The sequence below is a fragment of the Plasmodium relictum genome (assembly GCF_900005765.1).
Source record: "Plasmodium relictum strain SGS1 genome assembly, chromosome: 9".
In the NCBI taxonomy this organism is placed as follows: domain Eukaryota; phylum Apicomplexa; class Aconoidasida; order Haemosporida; family Plasmodiidae; genus Plasmodium; species Plasmodium relictum.
In genome coordinates, this window is record NC_041687.1 from 434,599 (window position 1) to 451,669 (window position 17,071).

Sequence of the window (17,071 nt, forward strand, 5' to 3'; positions counted from 1 at the left end):
TCAAATAAAATAGTATTAAATATATATATATATACATAATTTTTTAATTTTTAAAAAACTGAGAAATTTTATTTTTTTATTTAAAATTTTTGATATATATAAAGAAATATATATATATATATATATACAGATATTATACATATAATGAAATGGCAAAATATTGTAAATGCCTTCATAGACAAAGAAAAAAATAAAAACATATATATATAGAAATAAAAAATTTATATATAAATTAAAACTTTCATATTTAGTTATCCATTTTCTAATAATAACACATATGACATTTCTAAACAATTTGTCTTTTTCTCTTTTTTATTATCCTTTTTTTTTTTTAAAACAACCGACCTTTTTCAAAGGATTAATATATATTTATTTTAATTGATCAAACAAAACTGTACCACATGAATAACGTTTTGTCCTTCATTGTAGTAACATTACTGAGTATTTTTATTTATGTCTGTTATTTATGTAAGTATAAAATTTTGATTTATAAAATATAACTTCAGAATAAATTAAAAAAACAAGTTTTTCTAAAATATTAATGAAACAAAGCAATTTTCAAATTTTGTATTCAAATAATGTTTTAAATATTTTGTAATTTTGTTTTATTTTCAATAGATAGCTTGCATAATGAATATTTAAATAATTATAGTAGAATAGTTAGAATTCTATTAGGAGTATTTAGCATACCATTTTTTATTTGTTATTACTGGTCATTTGTAAAATGTTCTATTTCTAATCCAGGATATGTCGACGATTCATGGGAAAGTAAATATTTTATAATTGCTTTTTCAACAATTTCTAAAAAAAAATGTTTATAACTTAAATATTTTTTCATTATTTTTATACAAATGTTTTAAAATTATTCCATACATTATTCTTATTTAAAAAAGATAGAAAGTATTTATTTAAAAATATTATTTGAAATTTTTAATAATACAGTAAATGCAGAGGAAAATAATATACAAATAGAAAAAAAGAAAATAAGAAATTACACACCTAATAAATATACTATTTGTGATAAATGTAATTATTTGGTTAGACCTGAAAGAGCGCATCATTGTAGAGTTAGTTTATATAAACTTGTATATATATATATATATTTATATATATATGTATATTTTTTTTTTTATTAGTCTTGTAAGAAATGTGTATTAAAAATGGATCATCACTGTCCATGGATAGGAACATGTGTTGGGGAAAAAAATTTGAAATTTTTTTTTCTATTTTTATTATATGGTTTTCTTATAACATTATATATAACTATGACAACCATGCCCAAATTTATTATGTCTCTTTATGCAAAAAAAAATATGGTAAGTGTTATTTAAAAATTTCGAAATTGAAATTGGAATAATTGGAAACGAGAATTACGTTAAATTTTTTTTTTTTTTCAAAATGTTATATATATTATATTTCATTTTTTCACTTTTTGTTCATACCAAATTTCTATATCATTTTTTATTTTTTAATTAGGCACAAATAAATTTAAATCATGCTACCCTTTTAATTAGTAAAAATTCAAACTTTTAAATTTTTTTTTTATATCATTAATAATATATATATAATATATATTTTAATTAACCTTATTAGCTATTTGTGCGGCATTAACACTATTTTTAGCATTGCTTTTCGTAATACCAAACATTTAACGTTTTTATTTTATAAAATAAATAATTATTTTTCTTTACTTTCATATTTATATATTTTCTTTTTTATATATTTATATTATTTTTTTAGATGAATTGCCAATATATATACTTTATTTCTCGGAATCTTACTGTTATAGAATCTTCATATAGTGATATAGTCTGGATAAAAAATAAAAAAATTAGTAATTTATAGAATATTAATAATTTTTCTTCATTTATAAATTTTTACAGAATCCATATGATTTAGGTATATATAATAATTGGAAAATGGTAAAATTAAAAAAAAGGAAATAAAATAAAAATATATTAAAAAAAAAATTAAAAATAAATATTAATCTTTATTTAAAAAAAAAATTAATAAAAGGTTTTTGGAGAATTCAAATGGGAGTGGTTTTTTCCTCTTGATCCTGAAAATTTATGTCATACAAGTAATTCATTTATTAAAGATAGCTATTATATACTTTCTTTTCAATCTTAATAAAAAAATAATAATGTTTTCAAATATTTAATTTTTTTGTTTCTTTTTTTTTTGATATTCTTAAAGATTGTTTATATCCTTTAAATGATAGATACGAGAATATTAGTAACATTGATATGGAAGATTCATTTTTAGCTAGTCATAATTTTAAATCAAAAGAGGAAAATGCTTTATGTGAATCTTCTTAATACTATTTAAATTATATTTAATTTTCATTTTATTTTTTTTTTCATATTTTTTTTTTTTATTGTCTTTATGATAATGTTTAGATTTTACATTTCCATAAAAAATTACTATTTTATTAATTAGAACCTATATTTTTTAGTGACGTATAATTCCATTAGACTTTTTTTTTCTTTTACATAAATATAATCATTGCTTTTTTCTTTTTTTAGATTGAAATAGTTTTATATCTTTTTTTATCCAATATTTTTTCCCTTTATTTCTTATACAAAACTCCTGATACACATCAAAACAATTCGCGCAAATGCTATTTTTTTTTTTTTTAAATTATAATAGCAAAATAAAAAAAATAAAAAAATACAAACTGAATAATTAAGAAAAAGTAATAATAAAAGACTTAAATTGTTCAAATTCATAAAAATATGTATTATAGTATTTATTTATTGTAGTTATTTATAATCATTTTTATCCAAAATAAACAAAAAAAAAAAAAAAAAAGGTATAATTTGTAACATACAAAATATTAAAATATAAATTTTAAAAACTAAAAGAAAAAATAAAATCTAAACAGAGTAGATTAAATAACTTTAATAAGATAAATCATTTTTGGTTAAAATAAATGATATATTTAAAATTGATTACAATTATTCATTTTAATGTAAAATTATAATACTTTCATTAGAATTATTACATATGCATATACATAGAAGAAAAGGTAAAATTTAATTTATAAACATGTAATTTTTAAAAAGAACAATTAAAAATATCTTTTAAAGATCATATAGAAAAATACCATTAAGAAAAAAAATAACAATTATTATTATTTTTTTTAATGCGATATATATAATAAAGTTATTTCCTCCTTTATCTATAATATACAGTATTGTGCATTTTATTTCTAAAAAGTAATTTCATAAATCTCCACTAACAATATTTTCTACATCTTCATCTTCTTCAGTAACATTCTCACCCTCTTCATCTATTTGCTTTATTTCTTCGTTAATATAATCTTCATCCATACCTCTTTTATCAAATTCATTTGCCAATAATTCGTGGGATTCAGTCGACAGTAGAACTAATAATTTAGTTATTGTTTCATCTAGAAAGAAAAAAAAAAAAATTCATATTTAACATAGATATTATATAAATATGTAAACTATATTTGTTTTTTCATAATTTTAATTTCAAAATTTTTTTTTTTTTACTATATATAAATAAGTAATATATAAAAAAAAAAAAAACATATTTTATATTTTTATGTAACTTTACCAACTAAATTACTAGTAGGATCACACATTTCTTTAAGATGAATATATTTTTCTTGATTCAAAAAACTTAATTCAAGAAGTGGTTGTAATATTTTTTTCCCCTCTATATTTAATGTATTTAATTGCAAATTGAAAAAATCAAATATATTCTTTCCAGAATCGTCTGAACAATGATATAATGTATCTGTTATGTGCAATAGAGTACAAACTGAAACAACTTTTAAACTACATGTTTTTTTGCTTACTTTTTCAGCATAATAGTAATAAGAATTTATTCTTTGTGCTATAGCTGTATAATAAGATTGTATATGAGCCTTCACTAAATTACCTAAAGATCCAATTAATGACGTACTTGGTTTTTTTACATTTTCATGTTTAAAAGGAACTGATGAAATATTTCCTCCTATTCTCATAATTTTTGTGCAATAATTAAAAGCTTTAGATTTTTTTATTTTTTTTAACAATTTAGTATATTCTTTATCTTTATTATACTTTTTATCTATTGCTAATAATTCATCTATCAAACTCAAATATGCATGATCATTATCCGCTTCAAAACCTAAAATGTTTTGAAAATACTTATGTTGCTGAATTATAATAGAGGCACCTGAACATAAAATATTTAATTCAACATTATTGTCAAAATCTACTACGCCCCCATATTCATCAGGAGATAGCCATTTTGTGAACATTATAGCCATTCTCTGTGCTAATTCTCTAGTTGAAATACTTATAATCATATCTTTGATAGGGCAAGATCCTCCTTTCTCTTTTATTATTGGTGGTAATTTACTATAAGTTACTCCAATTTTTCTTAAAATCTTAATTTTTATTTGTTTTAACGATTGTTGTAAAATAGATTTATCAATACCCAATGGTTCATAAAAATGAGGAAATTCATAATAGGACATATTCGTCATTATTTTAAACATTGTTGATAGAATTTTATCATACACTTCAAGTGTCAACAAATTGGGATCGAAAGAAAGTTGTTCTTCATTAATATTTAAAGTGGACAATGCTTCTTTGAATAAACTACTAGAAACGGAACTCTCTTTTAATCGCAAAAGTCCTTTTACTCCTTCTCCAGCACATTTCATTATTTCCAAAATAATTTGGTCCATTATTGAACTATATAATCCTTTTCCTTCAAATGATTCAAGTGTTATAGCATCTTTATTTTGATATAGATTAGTAGCCATATTTAGGATATCCCTATTTTTTACTTTATTCTTCTCTTCATAATGTGCCTGTTTTTTTTCTTCATTGATGTCATTGTTATTATATTTATCATTTGATGTATTGTCATAGTGGTATAACGAGTGTTTCGAATATTCAGTATCTTTATCACTATTATTAGCACTTTCATATTGGCTACTTTCATTCTTATGAAAATCTTTATCACCATTTCCTTTATCTTGGTTATGCATATCTATCGTTAGTTCAGTTGGATTATATTTATCTTTTTCAATTTGTTCATATCCTTTTGAATGTTTATCCGAGTTGTGACCAGTAGTATCTCCATTTTTATGTGAATTAAAGTTATCCCAATGTTGATTATAATGCCCCTGTGAATCACTATGTTTTTGATTACTATTTATATCATTACCTCTTTCTTCCTGTAAAGGTATAGGATTAGCAATTATATTACTTTCATTCTGATAAATATCAGGAATATTTGTTATATATGGTGTACTTGTATCTGATGTATTCTCTTTATTTGGTGTGTTTGTTGTATCTGGTGTATTCGATTTATCTGGTGTGTTTGTTGTATCTGGTGTATTCTCTTTATCTGTTGTACTTGTATCTGGAGTATTCAGTTTATCTGGTGTGTTCTCTTTATCTGTTGTACTTGTATCTGGAGTATTCAGTTTATCTGGTGTGTTCTCTTTATTTGGTGTACTCGATTCATTTTGTGTATTCTCTTTATCTGTTGTACTTGTATCTGGAGTATTCGATTTATTTGGTGTATTCGGTTCATCTAGTGTATTCTCTTTACCTGTTGTACTTGTATCTGAAGTATGTGCTTTATCTAGTGTGCTAGTTGCATCTGGTGTATTTGGTGTACTCGTATCTGGTGTATTTGACGTATTTGACGTATTTGCTGTATCTGCTGAACTCTCTGAATCCCCTGAATGAATTTGTGGTACTTCTTGAATAAAAGAAATATTGAACTTTCTCCCTTTTTCTAAAAATGTAAATTTTTTATATCATAAAAATAAAAAAAAATTAGTATATAATATTGCAAATATTATTGATATATACATTTTAAAAAAAAATTTTAATTACCTTTAAATGGTTTAGTTTTATCAATAAATGTAGATAGAACTAGAAAAATGCAAACAAAAAACCTTATATTAGACATTTTATAATATATTTTAAAATAGGAACATTTTTTTTTTCTTCTGCTTCTAAAAAATAAGGATTTACATATAGTAAGTAATTATAATTATTACAATTTATTATTTTAATGTCTACACAGATGTAATAGTTAATAAAAATTGAGAAAAAAAAAATTATATACGAAAGCTATTGAAATTTATCATATTTATTTTATTGAGATTTTTAGAAGTTGACTAAATTTATGAGTGCATCAAAGTGCATAAAAAAGAAAAAATAAATATAGTAGAAATAAATTACACAAGAATATAAAAGGAAAAAAGTTAATAAAAATTAGAACATATAGGTATATATAAACAAATATATATAAAACAAAAATACATAAAAAAAAAACAAAAAACAAAAACCATATGTACATAAAAAGCACATTTACATAATGTAAATGAAAATATATTTCCATACAGTAATATAATAAGATACAAATACTTATTCATGCACAAATTTTTCAATATATAAAAATAATGAAAATAGAAGTATTAAAAAATAATAATTTAAATATAAAAAAAAAAAAAAATGTTTTTAAAATTCTTTTATGTATCATTGGGTTATAAAAATAAATAAATAAAATGAAATAACATAATAAAGAATAACAATGTAGAATCACGATGAATAAGAATAACAAAAAAATATAAAAGAAATTAATAATATATATATTATATATATAAACAAAAAAATTAAATAGATATTTTTAAAATTTTAAAGAATTAAATGTTCAATGAAATGCTTTACAATAGCTGCTTCTTCTGAGCATATTCGGGGATGTGCAATTATTTGTACATGAGCATTTGAGTAAATAGGTATAGAAATAGAATATCTCTGAATGGGTAATTGATTCAAACAATTAAACAAAACTTCATAATACAAAAGCTCAGGATTTTTAAAAAATTTTTCAATTAATTCATCATTTGAAATTGTATAAATATGCAACAATATTTGCTTATATTTTTTTTTATCACTTTTTGTAATACCTTTTAGCAAATTGCTTCTTTTTAATTTTTTTTTTGTAGTAGTATTAATTGTCACATCTGTTTTGCATTCTATACACTTTATATTTTCTGTACTATTCGTTTTATTTACTAGAATATTTTTATTTGAAGAATTTTCTAATTCATCTTTATAATTTTCTTCCGAAGAATAAAAGAATTCATTTATGTAATTATGTTCATCATTTTTATCATTACATAAATGAATTAAATCATGATCATTTTCATTCTCATCTGAATATTTATCTAATCTCTTCTCCTTTTCATTAGAACTATTACATTTCATATTATCACTTAATAATTTTGATACTTCATTATTTTTATCATTAAAATCTTTAGTGTTCTTCAAATTATTTTTTGAGGGATATAAAAAACTATAATTTTTTATTATTTTAATAGTGTTCTGTAAAGAAAATAATTTGTTATTTTCAACTTTTTTTTTCTTTTTTTTTTTTAAGTTATTATCTAAAGTTTTTAATTCGTTCATTATCTTTGTTTTTAAGCATTCAAAAAATAATTTTTCAAAGTACTTATAATCCCCGAATTTTGTTTTCTTACTATTATAATTGTTATCATTATTGTTATTGGTGTTATTCGTACTATTATTATTTACATTGTTACTCTTATTATTGTAATTATTAATATTATTATTAGTATCCTTATTTGTACAATTATTAATAGTGTAATTATTACTACTTATGTTATTATTTTTATTATTACAATTGTTAATATTATCATCATTTATAGTATCATCAATATTGATGGAATTATTACCAGTATCATAACTAATAGTATCATTGAAATCATAATTTTTATATCTATTTTTAACTACTACATCTTTCTCTTTCATAAATGAAGAATCGCTATAAAAATTTTGAACTTTATCATTCTTAATTAATTCTAATTTTTTAGTATTATTTGAGGAGTTTGAAAATTTAAAACTTTCCTGTATATTAAGGTACTTTTCTAAATACATTTTTTTATTTAATTTATCAATACACTTGTTATCTATATTTGTATCAATGGCATTTGAATAATTTTTTTTTTCTTTCTTTTTCAAAAATATATCTTCATAAGTATGTGATTTACATATATCAATTTTTTTATTATCTTCTGTATTCTCTCCATCCTTATCAAATGAAGAAATAAGTTCACATGCACTAGAGTTATTTCTGCGAATTGTATTAACTTGTTTTATTTCAGAATCCGTTTTAAAATTAAATGAACTATTTGTAGAATTTACAACACTTGGAAGAATTTTTTTTTCATTTTTATTTAATAAATGACTTTTAAAGTAACTATTTGATTCGAAATTATTTTCATTCTTATTTAAAAAAATATTTTTTAAATTTTTCTCATGAGACATCATGTCAGTATCATTTTTATTATGTAGATTTTTATCATTAGATGTGCTATTATTCCTTGCATTGTTCATATTTTTTTTATCTTCTATTTTTTTTTTTTCTGTGTTACTATAATAATTCATAAAAATATTGAATTTTTTCTTATGTGAATATGATAATATTTTACGAGAAGAAATGATAGTTTGTAGCATTTGATCTAAAAATTTACTTTGCTCTTTTCTTTTATTTAATAAATAATTAGGACTTTTTAAATCTTGATAAAAATAAAAAAAAAGTAATTTTTTTTTTCTCATATATAAATGTACAACTGAAAAAATATTAATCGGTATTTCTGGAACATTTTTGGCTTGCTCTATAATAAATAAAATCAGTTCTTCATTAAATAATGTATATGGTAAAATTAGAGAGGTTCGAATACCAACTAACCAATCTGATTGAGTATTTCCATAAAAAATAATATTTTCAAATTTTTTTAAAACATTTATACTTTTAACGTTTGCTATTCTTAATAAAAGAGTAGTTTTATTATTTAAATCATCAATAGTATGAGCACCTAAGTAAGTTGATAAAACTTTCATAACTGCTATATTTTCATGTACTCCTATGTGAGGGCAAGCAAATGTAATAAAATTAATTAATTTTTTATTTTTAAACATTTTTTTTCTATATAAATTTATTAAAACGGATCTATTTAATATCCCCCCTAAGGAATGACCAATCATAGAAATGTTTATTTTATCATTTATTATTTTAAATAAGCAAATTAATTCAGTACAAATTCTTTCGGTTCCGACATCAACACCTTCAAAAGTATGACCTTGGTTACTATAAGTTATATATATAAATAAATGAGGATATTTTTTTAATAATGGATTAACAATATTTTGAAAATCATTTACACTTGCAGTTAAACCATGCTGAAAAATAAAATAATGAGGATTTCTTAATTTCATATGATATTTTTTCTTACATTCAACACAATGACAGCATTCTGAATTAAAAAAACAGCAACAGCGAACACATTGTTTTACATAACTGTAACATTTTATATTATTATATAGACATAATGGAAATGGCTTTTTTTTTGTTTCATCTATATAATAAAAATTTTTTATATAATTTAAATTGTTCTTATACTTTTTATATACTCTTTCATTATAATTATTTAAATCATTTTTAATTTCAGAATTCATGTTGTCATTATTTAAATTTTCACAAAGTAACTCGCTATTTGGCATATGCTTTAAGTTACACAAACTGTTTAATTTTTCTTTTTCATCATATTTATTACTTCTAATTTTTTCTTCAAAATAATCAATATCTTCCATTTTATTCATAAAATCATTTGTCTCTCCTATATTTATATTAAATGAATTACTTCTTTTTAAAAAAAAATTATTATAGGAATGCTCATATTTATTATTTTCATTTTTTAAATTTGAACAAAAATTATAATTTTTATTTGGAATTTCTTTTCTTTTCTTTTTATTTTTTTCTTCAAAAGGTATAAAATTATAATGATCTAATTCTTCATAGTTACCATTTTTTTTTTTGCTTTCAGTTTTAACATCTTCATCTTTTTCTTTTTTTTTTGAATTATGAGAATTTAAAATTGTTTTATTTAATATACTAGACTTATAATAAATGCTACTATTATTATTATCATTATTAGGATTTTTATTTATTGAGTTATTTTGATCTTTATTTTTTAAAATATCTTCTTCATTATTAGTTTTTACGTATTTCCATCTGTTTTTTTCTTCTAAAGAAAAATTTTCATAAATATGATTACTATTACTAAAATAATCATATGATGAAACTCTTTTATAAAATAAATCATTGCTACTATTATTTCCAATATTATTACTATCATAAAATGTTTTTTCTTTACTTATATTATTTTTATTATTACTAAACACACGATTACTGCCATTAAATTTGTCAACAATATTCAAATAATTGCTATTATCTAAATCTTTGAATTTATTTCTTTTATTATTTTTATTTAAACTATTATCACTTTTTAAACTCACATTACTAGAGGATTTACTTGAGCTTGATGTATCACTCATTTTGTTAAATTTTTTATTATAAGTACAATTTTTACAAATTTTTTTGATTAAATTTTTTTCTTCTTTTATTAAATTATTTATTTTAATTCTATGAAAAACGTTATTATCCATTTGAGATAACATAAACCTTGCAAACTCATAAGGAATGCTCATCATAGAACTAGTATCAAAATAAGTATCTTCATCATAAATTAATTCATATACATCCTCATGAATTTTTTCTTTATAAATTTCCTTTTCTAGAATTTCATCTAACAAATATAAAGAGCAAAACCAACAAAAATTTTTTATCCATTTCTTCTGATCACAATTTGTATTTTTATTTAAAGATTTATTTTGGTATTCTTGTATATCCATTTCTTTGTTTTTAGTTTCAATATCCTTCAAAATATTAACATGATTTTTATTCTTTTTTTTTTCTAGTATTATACTGTTTACATTATTAGTATGATTTGTACTTTTAAATAAATTTAATAAAATATTTTTATTGTCGTTAAAAAAATGTGCACTTCTTTTAGCTTCCTTTTCATCATCTATTGTTTCAAGCATTTCAAACAGATTTCTGTTGGCTGGGAATATGGACTCACTTCTGTAATTAAGATTTTTTTCTCTCATTTCATGTTGTCATTTCTTTTTCTTTTTCCTTTTCTTTTTAATTTTTTTTTTCTATTTATTTTTATTTTCCAATTTATTTTTATTTTTATTTTAATTTTAATTTATTCTATTTTAATTTTTATTCTTTTTTTTTTTTTTTTTTTTTTTTTTTTTTTTTTTTTTTTTTTTTTTTTTTGTATTTTTTAGTTACAAATTAAATCAAAACTTAAAAAAAAAAAATCAATTCAAACATTAATTTAAAGAAATATATCTAAATTAATTTTAAATATAAGTATTTATATAAATCAATTTCTATAAGTTTTTTTTTTTTAGATATTGATCTTCAATTTTTTATCCCAATTATATAATTAATAAATAAAATATAAAAATAGCATATACATACACTTTAACAGTTTATATATTAAAAATATATAGTAATACATTAATTTATTATATAATTATTTTGGCCTGTATTATTTTTTGTAATATCATAGGCTTATTCTAGTATAATAATCTTTAAAATAATGGATTTTCTTTTGTATAAAGTTCTATAATAAAATAAAATAAAAATATGTATATATAACTTACACACACACTTTTTTTATCTAGCATTGTGTATATTATATATATATATATATATATATATATATTTTTTTTAATTATTTCAAATATTATTTTAAATCATATATAGCTTAAAACTTGAAAAATTATATATATAAAATTTTAATTTTTATTATATATATTTAACTTAAAACTTCATTTTACAAAAAAAAACCTTCAGTAACAAATATTATTCTGTAGTTTTATTAACATATCCCTGTTTTCGAAAATTTCGTTCTTTTATTAATAAAATTAATTTTATCAAAAAAAAAAAAAGAAAAAAAAAAAGATAAATCAAAAATGTATTAGATTTTTTCTTGTAAAATTATAAATTAAAAATGCAAAAATAATAACATTATAAATTTTCTTTAAAAACTTTCTTTAAATTTATTCAAAAAAATTTCATAACGACACAGTAAAAAAGCAAGGATGTTCTTTTACATAATAATTTATCTCTTCTTACCAAACTTTACATGTAAAAATATATGCATATAATAATAATTTTTTATTTTTAGCTTTTCATATAAAAATGCAGAAATTAAATTTTTTAAAATTATTTACATTAATTTAAAATTTACATATTATAGCTAGAAATAAAAATTTAATTGATTAGATTTTTAAAAGCTAATTATGTTTTAAAAGTGTAGAAAAAAAAAAAAAATTTTAATTTAAAAGGATAGAAATTAAAAAAAAAATTTTCAATAAAAAAATAAGATAAAAATATATGAATAAATTTAAAATAATTACTAATTTTAAAAATTTTATAAGGTAGAAATAAAATATGAAAATATATGAATAAATCTTTATGCATAATATAAATGTATAATTATGTATATTCTGAATCTAAAAGACTATCTCATTTTTTTGTAAATGCTTAAAAATTTGAAAGTTTTTTCATTAAAATTTTCATAGTTTAAATAAGAACAAAAACAAAGGTAACTCATCTTGTCATTACGAATATTTATAATTTTTTACTTTCTCATAAAAATATTGGTGAAATGAACTATAAGGCATTAATTCAGGATGGAACACTGTTCCCAAACAATTATTTTGTTCAACAGCTTTCAAAAAAAATAAAATAAAATAAAAAGTTAAACATATTATATAAATGAAATTAAAATACTATTTATAAATGTTAAAATAATGTTGCCAATTTATATATTTTTTTACCAGCTATAATGTTGGAGCCAGTTTCTTCATGTGTGAAAGTTGCTAATATTTGAACCTAAAAAAAAGTTAAAATTCAAATTTGTAAATATATATGCTTATAATAATTTTTTTTTTAAAGGAGATATACATCATCTGATAAAATTTCTTTTATATATGGGGCTCTTATACAAGCAGCTCTCAAATTTTTGTTAAAAATATTATTGTATGAATTAATATTTAAGGAGCATATAAAGCTATCATTCTGTAAACGTAAATAGAGAAAAAAAAAAAAGCCAATAAAAGTAAAATTTAAAAATTTAATGAAATAAAAAAAAGAAAAAAGGATTTATGAAAGCTGGTTTTTTTTTTTTTTTTTTTTTAAACTTGAGATCCATAAAAATTCCTGCAAATCGCAATATCCAACCCTCCCAAAGAAAAATTCTTCCCATATTCACTATACATTTCAATGTTTTCAACTTGTTTTGATAATAGTATACAGCCTACATTAAAAGTAAAAAAATAATCAAACTAATACTAATATAAGAACTTTTTATCAAAAAATAAAAAAAATTATTTTGAATTAAATTCCTTATTTTATTTAATTCTTATTCTTATTTTTTTCTTTTTCTTTAACCTGCACAAGTTCCCCAAACTGGATTTTGCTCCACATGGATGAAATTCTTAATAGCCTACAATAATTTTTAAAGAATTTATAAATAAATATTATTTGTTTTTATTATATACTTATATTTTTAATTCAATAAAATTAATGTCTCATTTTACATTATAAAGGGATTCATTATCATAAGCAAAACATTTTCTTAATGTTGTCGATTCTCCTCCTGGTATAACTAGACCATCACATCCACATAAATCTATTTTATCTCTAACCTTTTAAAATAAAAAAATTTTATTACTAAATTAATCTTTTTATATTTAAGTATATACATCTTGCTTTACTTCTTTAATTTGTAATGATGGCTCTTCTAATTTAAGAAAATGACTTATATGAGGTTGAAAATCTCCTTGCAAAGATAGAACTCCAATAGTAACTCCTGACATTTTTGAAAAATTAGAAGCTGTACACAAATGTATAATATATATATCAATGAAAAATTGATATTATTTAATATATTAAAATATTATACCACAAAAATAAGTTATATAAAAAAAGTATTATTTTAATTTTAATCATTAACTATTAATTAACATTAGAAAATATTAATATTATTAATAAACATTCAAATTAAATAAAAAAAAAAAATCCTAATATACATTTTACATTTTAAAATATAAAAGTAAAAATAGAATAATTAAATGAAATTAAAAAAAAATAATTTAAGTTTTAAAATTTTTTTTTAAAATTTAAAAGAAAAAATTAAAAAAAGAAACATACATAATTAAACAAATTTGTACAATTACTTAAAAATTCACATTTATATAAATATACATGAACAATTAAATGCACAACTAAAAACAGAAAAAAAAGAGAAAATATTTTTATTTTTCTATTTTTTTTTTTAAATAATGAAAAATCACATCAAATTTAAAGGAATAATCTTTTCAAAAATAAAATAAAAAAATAGATGAAATGAGGGAATAAGATATTGATATAAAAAAATGATAGAAAAAAAAAAAAAAAGAGAAAAAAGTATATAAATATAACTTCTTAAAAAATTTTATAATTTTTTTTTGTTTCTAAAATGTCTTTAAGTTTGCATACAAATTATGGTGATATAAAAATAGAGCTGTTTTGTTATGAGGCTCCAAAAACTTGTAAGGTGAGAAAAAAAAGAAGAGAGAACATTTTTTAAAGAAATCATAAAAAATATTTTAAATATATTACATTTTACATTTATATTAAAATATTAAGATAATTTACTTTAGAATTTTTTAGCATTATGTGCCTCTGGATATTACGATAACACAAAATTTCACAGGTTTTAAGAAAAATATTTTTTAATACATAAAGGAACTTATATTTATTTAAAATTTTCCTTTTTTTTAGAAATATAAAAGGTTTTGCAATACAAGGAGGAGATCCAACAAATACAGGAAAGGGAGGAGAAAGTATTTATGGAAAATATTTTGAAGATGAATTTGATTCAACATTAAAGGTTTGATAACTATAACATAAAAAAAAATATTTATATTAGAAACTTTCATAATTGATAACCTTCAGAAAAAAATAACTTTTTATTATCTAAGTTTTAAAAAATAATTATCCACTCATATTTATCTATACTTTTTTTTATACAGCATGACAAAAGAGGAATTGTTTCAATGGCAAATAAAGGAAAACCAAATACAAATGGATCTCAATTTTTTATAACTTATTCTAGACAACCACATCTAAATGGAATTTATCCTGTTTTTGGAAAGTAGAAAAAGAAAAAAAAAGATGAGAAAAAATAAATGCATTTAAAAAATAATTAAAACTAAAAAGTATATAAAATAGTACATTTTCTGTTATTCTAAGATGCCATTATCAATATAAAGATAAAAAATTTTACATTTTTTGAAAATATATATGTGTATATTATTATAAAAAAGTGAAAATAAAATATATTTATATATAAATAATTCCTCATAATAGGCAATTTTTTCTTTATAACTCAAAACGATTTCTATCATTAGTTCTATTTTCTTTTATTAAAAAAATATTTTTAGGGTTATAGATGGCATGGATGTCTTATCTGTTCTTGAAAATGGTATGGCATTTATATATATATTTAAACAAATAATAATAAAAAAAAAATAAAATAAATAAATTATATTATTATTATTACTTATATATTTTATTTTATTTTTTATTAATTTCATAGAACCAGTTGGTGAAAAAAATAGGCCAATAAAAGATATTGTAATAGAGTCTGTAACAATACATGCAAATCCAATTGCTGAAGATGAAGCTATTTCAAATTAAATATTTCAAAAGTTTTTTTTTTTTTTTTTTTCTCGTTTTATAACTAATTCCACAAGGTTATAACTCATCAAGAAGTTGATTTTTTTGTTTAATAACATTAGTTTTATTAAATTTTAATTTATCTGTAATGGGACCACTTATATGCAAATCGTAACCAACATTGAAACAATCTAATAAAATAACAAATATTATTAATAATATAAAAAGAAAAACAAAAAATTTCCAAATTTTTTTAAAAAAACGAAAATTAAAACAATTTATGTCTACACAGCTAATACTATAATCTGCTCCTGCAGCTAATAAAAATTTATCATTTTTAGTAAAGCACATAGCAGTAATTGGTAATTCATGTTTTTTAAAATGTGCTAAAAGAGAATATTTAGAATTATATAGTTTCAGAGATCCTGTACTAAATCCTAAAGCTAAAAAATTTTCATTGGTACTAATAGCCATGTTACAACATGGTCTTTCATCTAACCATATTAAGTTTTGTTTTACACAAGAAAACTTGTCCTTTTTATCATTGTAGTAAATACTCCATATGATTAAAAAACTATTTCCTCTAGCACTAGAAGCTGCAGTTAATAAAGTGTATGTATATTCCCTTATTAAATCTGACTTCTTTAAAAATTTACAACAACGAAAAATCAATTTATCATCTTTATTTTTGGGATTTTTCATAAACTCAGTATGCAGATTAATATACCTAAAAGTATCCCATATTTTTAAAGAATAATCAGATGAACAAGTGGATATAACTTTTTCGTCAAAAGATATATCACAATCTTTTATACTTTCATCATGACCTATGTAATCACCCAAATGTTCTATGGCTTGTTTTGAATCTAAATATAAATTATTATTTACAGGTATACAGCTAGAATCCTTTGTAAATTTTAATTTCCATAGCCTTAATGTTTTATCATCTCCTCCTGTTAATATAAAATCTTCATTTCCAGAAAATTTTACAACTATCTGCCTAGGGTTTTTTTCACTAAAATCAGTAATAAAATTTAATAAAATATTTGGACCTGTCTCTTCGTTTATTTCAAATAATATGCATTCATTTTTTAATGATCCTATCCATATGTTATATTTCTCTACATATAAAATAGAATCTATAACCCCTTTTTGTTCTGTTGTTGACCATATAGTTTCTAGCTTTTTTTCTTTCTCATTAAAAATGTTTACATCCAATAAATCTTCAATACCATAACTTTTACCTCCTCCTCCTCCTGATGTTACAACATAATTTTCATTTGATGCAATACCATATATAGGATAATTTAAATAAGATACTTTAATTTCATTCATACTATATAATTCATATTATATATTATTATTATAGTTTTTTTTTTTTTTCTAACTTTTTTTTTTTCTATTTATAATTTATTTTTTGTTC

The 17,071-nt window shown here is 19.9% G+C and overlaps 6 protein-coding genes across 6 annotated transcripts; 2 read left to right on the plus strand and 4 right to left on the minus strand.

The window, feature by feature from the left end:
* Positions 1-401: 401 nt before the first annotated feature.
* DHHC9 (palmitoyltransferase, putative) lies at positions 402-2,318 on the plus strand (the record flags this gene model as incomplete). Its single annotated transcript, XM_028676554.1, has 10 exons — positions 402-468; positions 619-768; positions 943-1,067; positions 1,137-1,316; positions 1,477-1,513; positions 1,594-1,634; positions 1,741-1,809; positions 1,884-1,922; positions 2,017-2,080; positions 2,197-2,318. The coding sequence occupies 10 exons, from the start codon at positions 402-404 to the stop codon at positions 2,316-2,318; spliced, it is 894 nt and encodes a 297-aa protein (XP_028533032.1).
* Positions 2,319-3,224: 906 nt separating this feature from the next.
* RON4 (rhoptry neck protein 4, putative) lies at positions 3,225-5,946 on the minus strand (the record flags this gene model as incomplete). Its single annotated transcript, XM_028676555.1, has 3 exons — positions 3,225-3,412; positions 3,583-5,769; positions 5,871-5,946. The coding sequence occupies 3 exons, from the start codon at positions 5,944-5,946 to the stop codon at positions 3,225-3,227; spliced, it is 2,451 nt and encodes an 816-aa protein (XP_028533033.1).
* A 731-nt stretch (positions 5,947-6,677) lies between these two features.
* Positions 6,678-11,015, minus strand: PRELSG_0912900 (serine esterase, putative; the record flags this gene model as incomplete). Its single annotated transcript, XM_028676558.1, has 1 exon — positions 6,678-11,015. One exon carries the CDS (start codon positions 11,013-11,015, stop codon positions 6,678-6,680), a length of 4,338 nt encoding a protein of 1,445 aa, XP_028533034.1.
* A 1,530-nt stretch (positions 11,016-12,545) lies between these two features.
* PDX2 (pyridoxine biosynthesis protein PDX2, putative) lies at positions 12,546-13,805 on the minus strand (the record flags this gene model as incomplete). Its single annotated transcript, XM_028676559.1, has 7 exons — positions 12,546-12,655; positions 12,765-12,819; positions 12,892-13,005; positions 13,128-13,243; positions 13,378-13,432; positions 13,527-13,634; positions 13,704-13,805. The coding sequence occupies 7 exons, from the start codon at positions 13,803-13,805 to the stop codon at positions 12,546-12,548; spliced, it is 660 nt and encodes a 219-aa protein (XP_028533035.1).
* A 641-nt stretch (positions 13,806-14,446) lies between these two features.
* Positions 14,447-15,669, plus strand: PRELSG_0913100 (peptidyl-prolyl cis-trans isomerase, putative; the record flags this gene model as incomplete). The annotated part of the gene is made up of 6 exons (XM_028676560.1): positions 14,447-14,524; positions 14,631-14,683; positions 14,752-14,860; positions 15,003-15,124; positions 15,414-15,454; positions 15,569-15,669. The coding sequence occupies 6 exons, from the start codon at positions 14,447-14,449 to the stop codon at positions 15,667-15,669; spliced, it is 504 nt and encodes a 167-aa protein (XP_028533036.1).
* Positions 15,670-15,726: 57 nt separating this feature from the next.
* SEC12 (guanine nucleotide-exchange factor SEC12, putative) lies at positions 15,727-16,983 on the minus strand (the record flags this gene model as incomplete). Its single annotated transcript, XM_028676561.1, has 1 exon — positions 15,727-16,983. The coding sequence occupies one exon, from the start codon at positions 16,981-16,983 to the stop codon at positions 15,727-15,729; it is 1,257 nt and encodes a 418-aa protein (XP_028533037.1).
* Between the last annotated feature and the right edge of the window lie 88 nt (positions 16,984-17,071).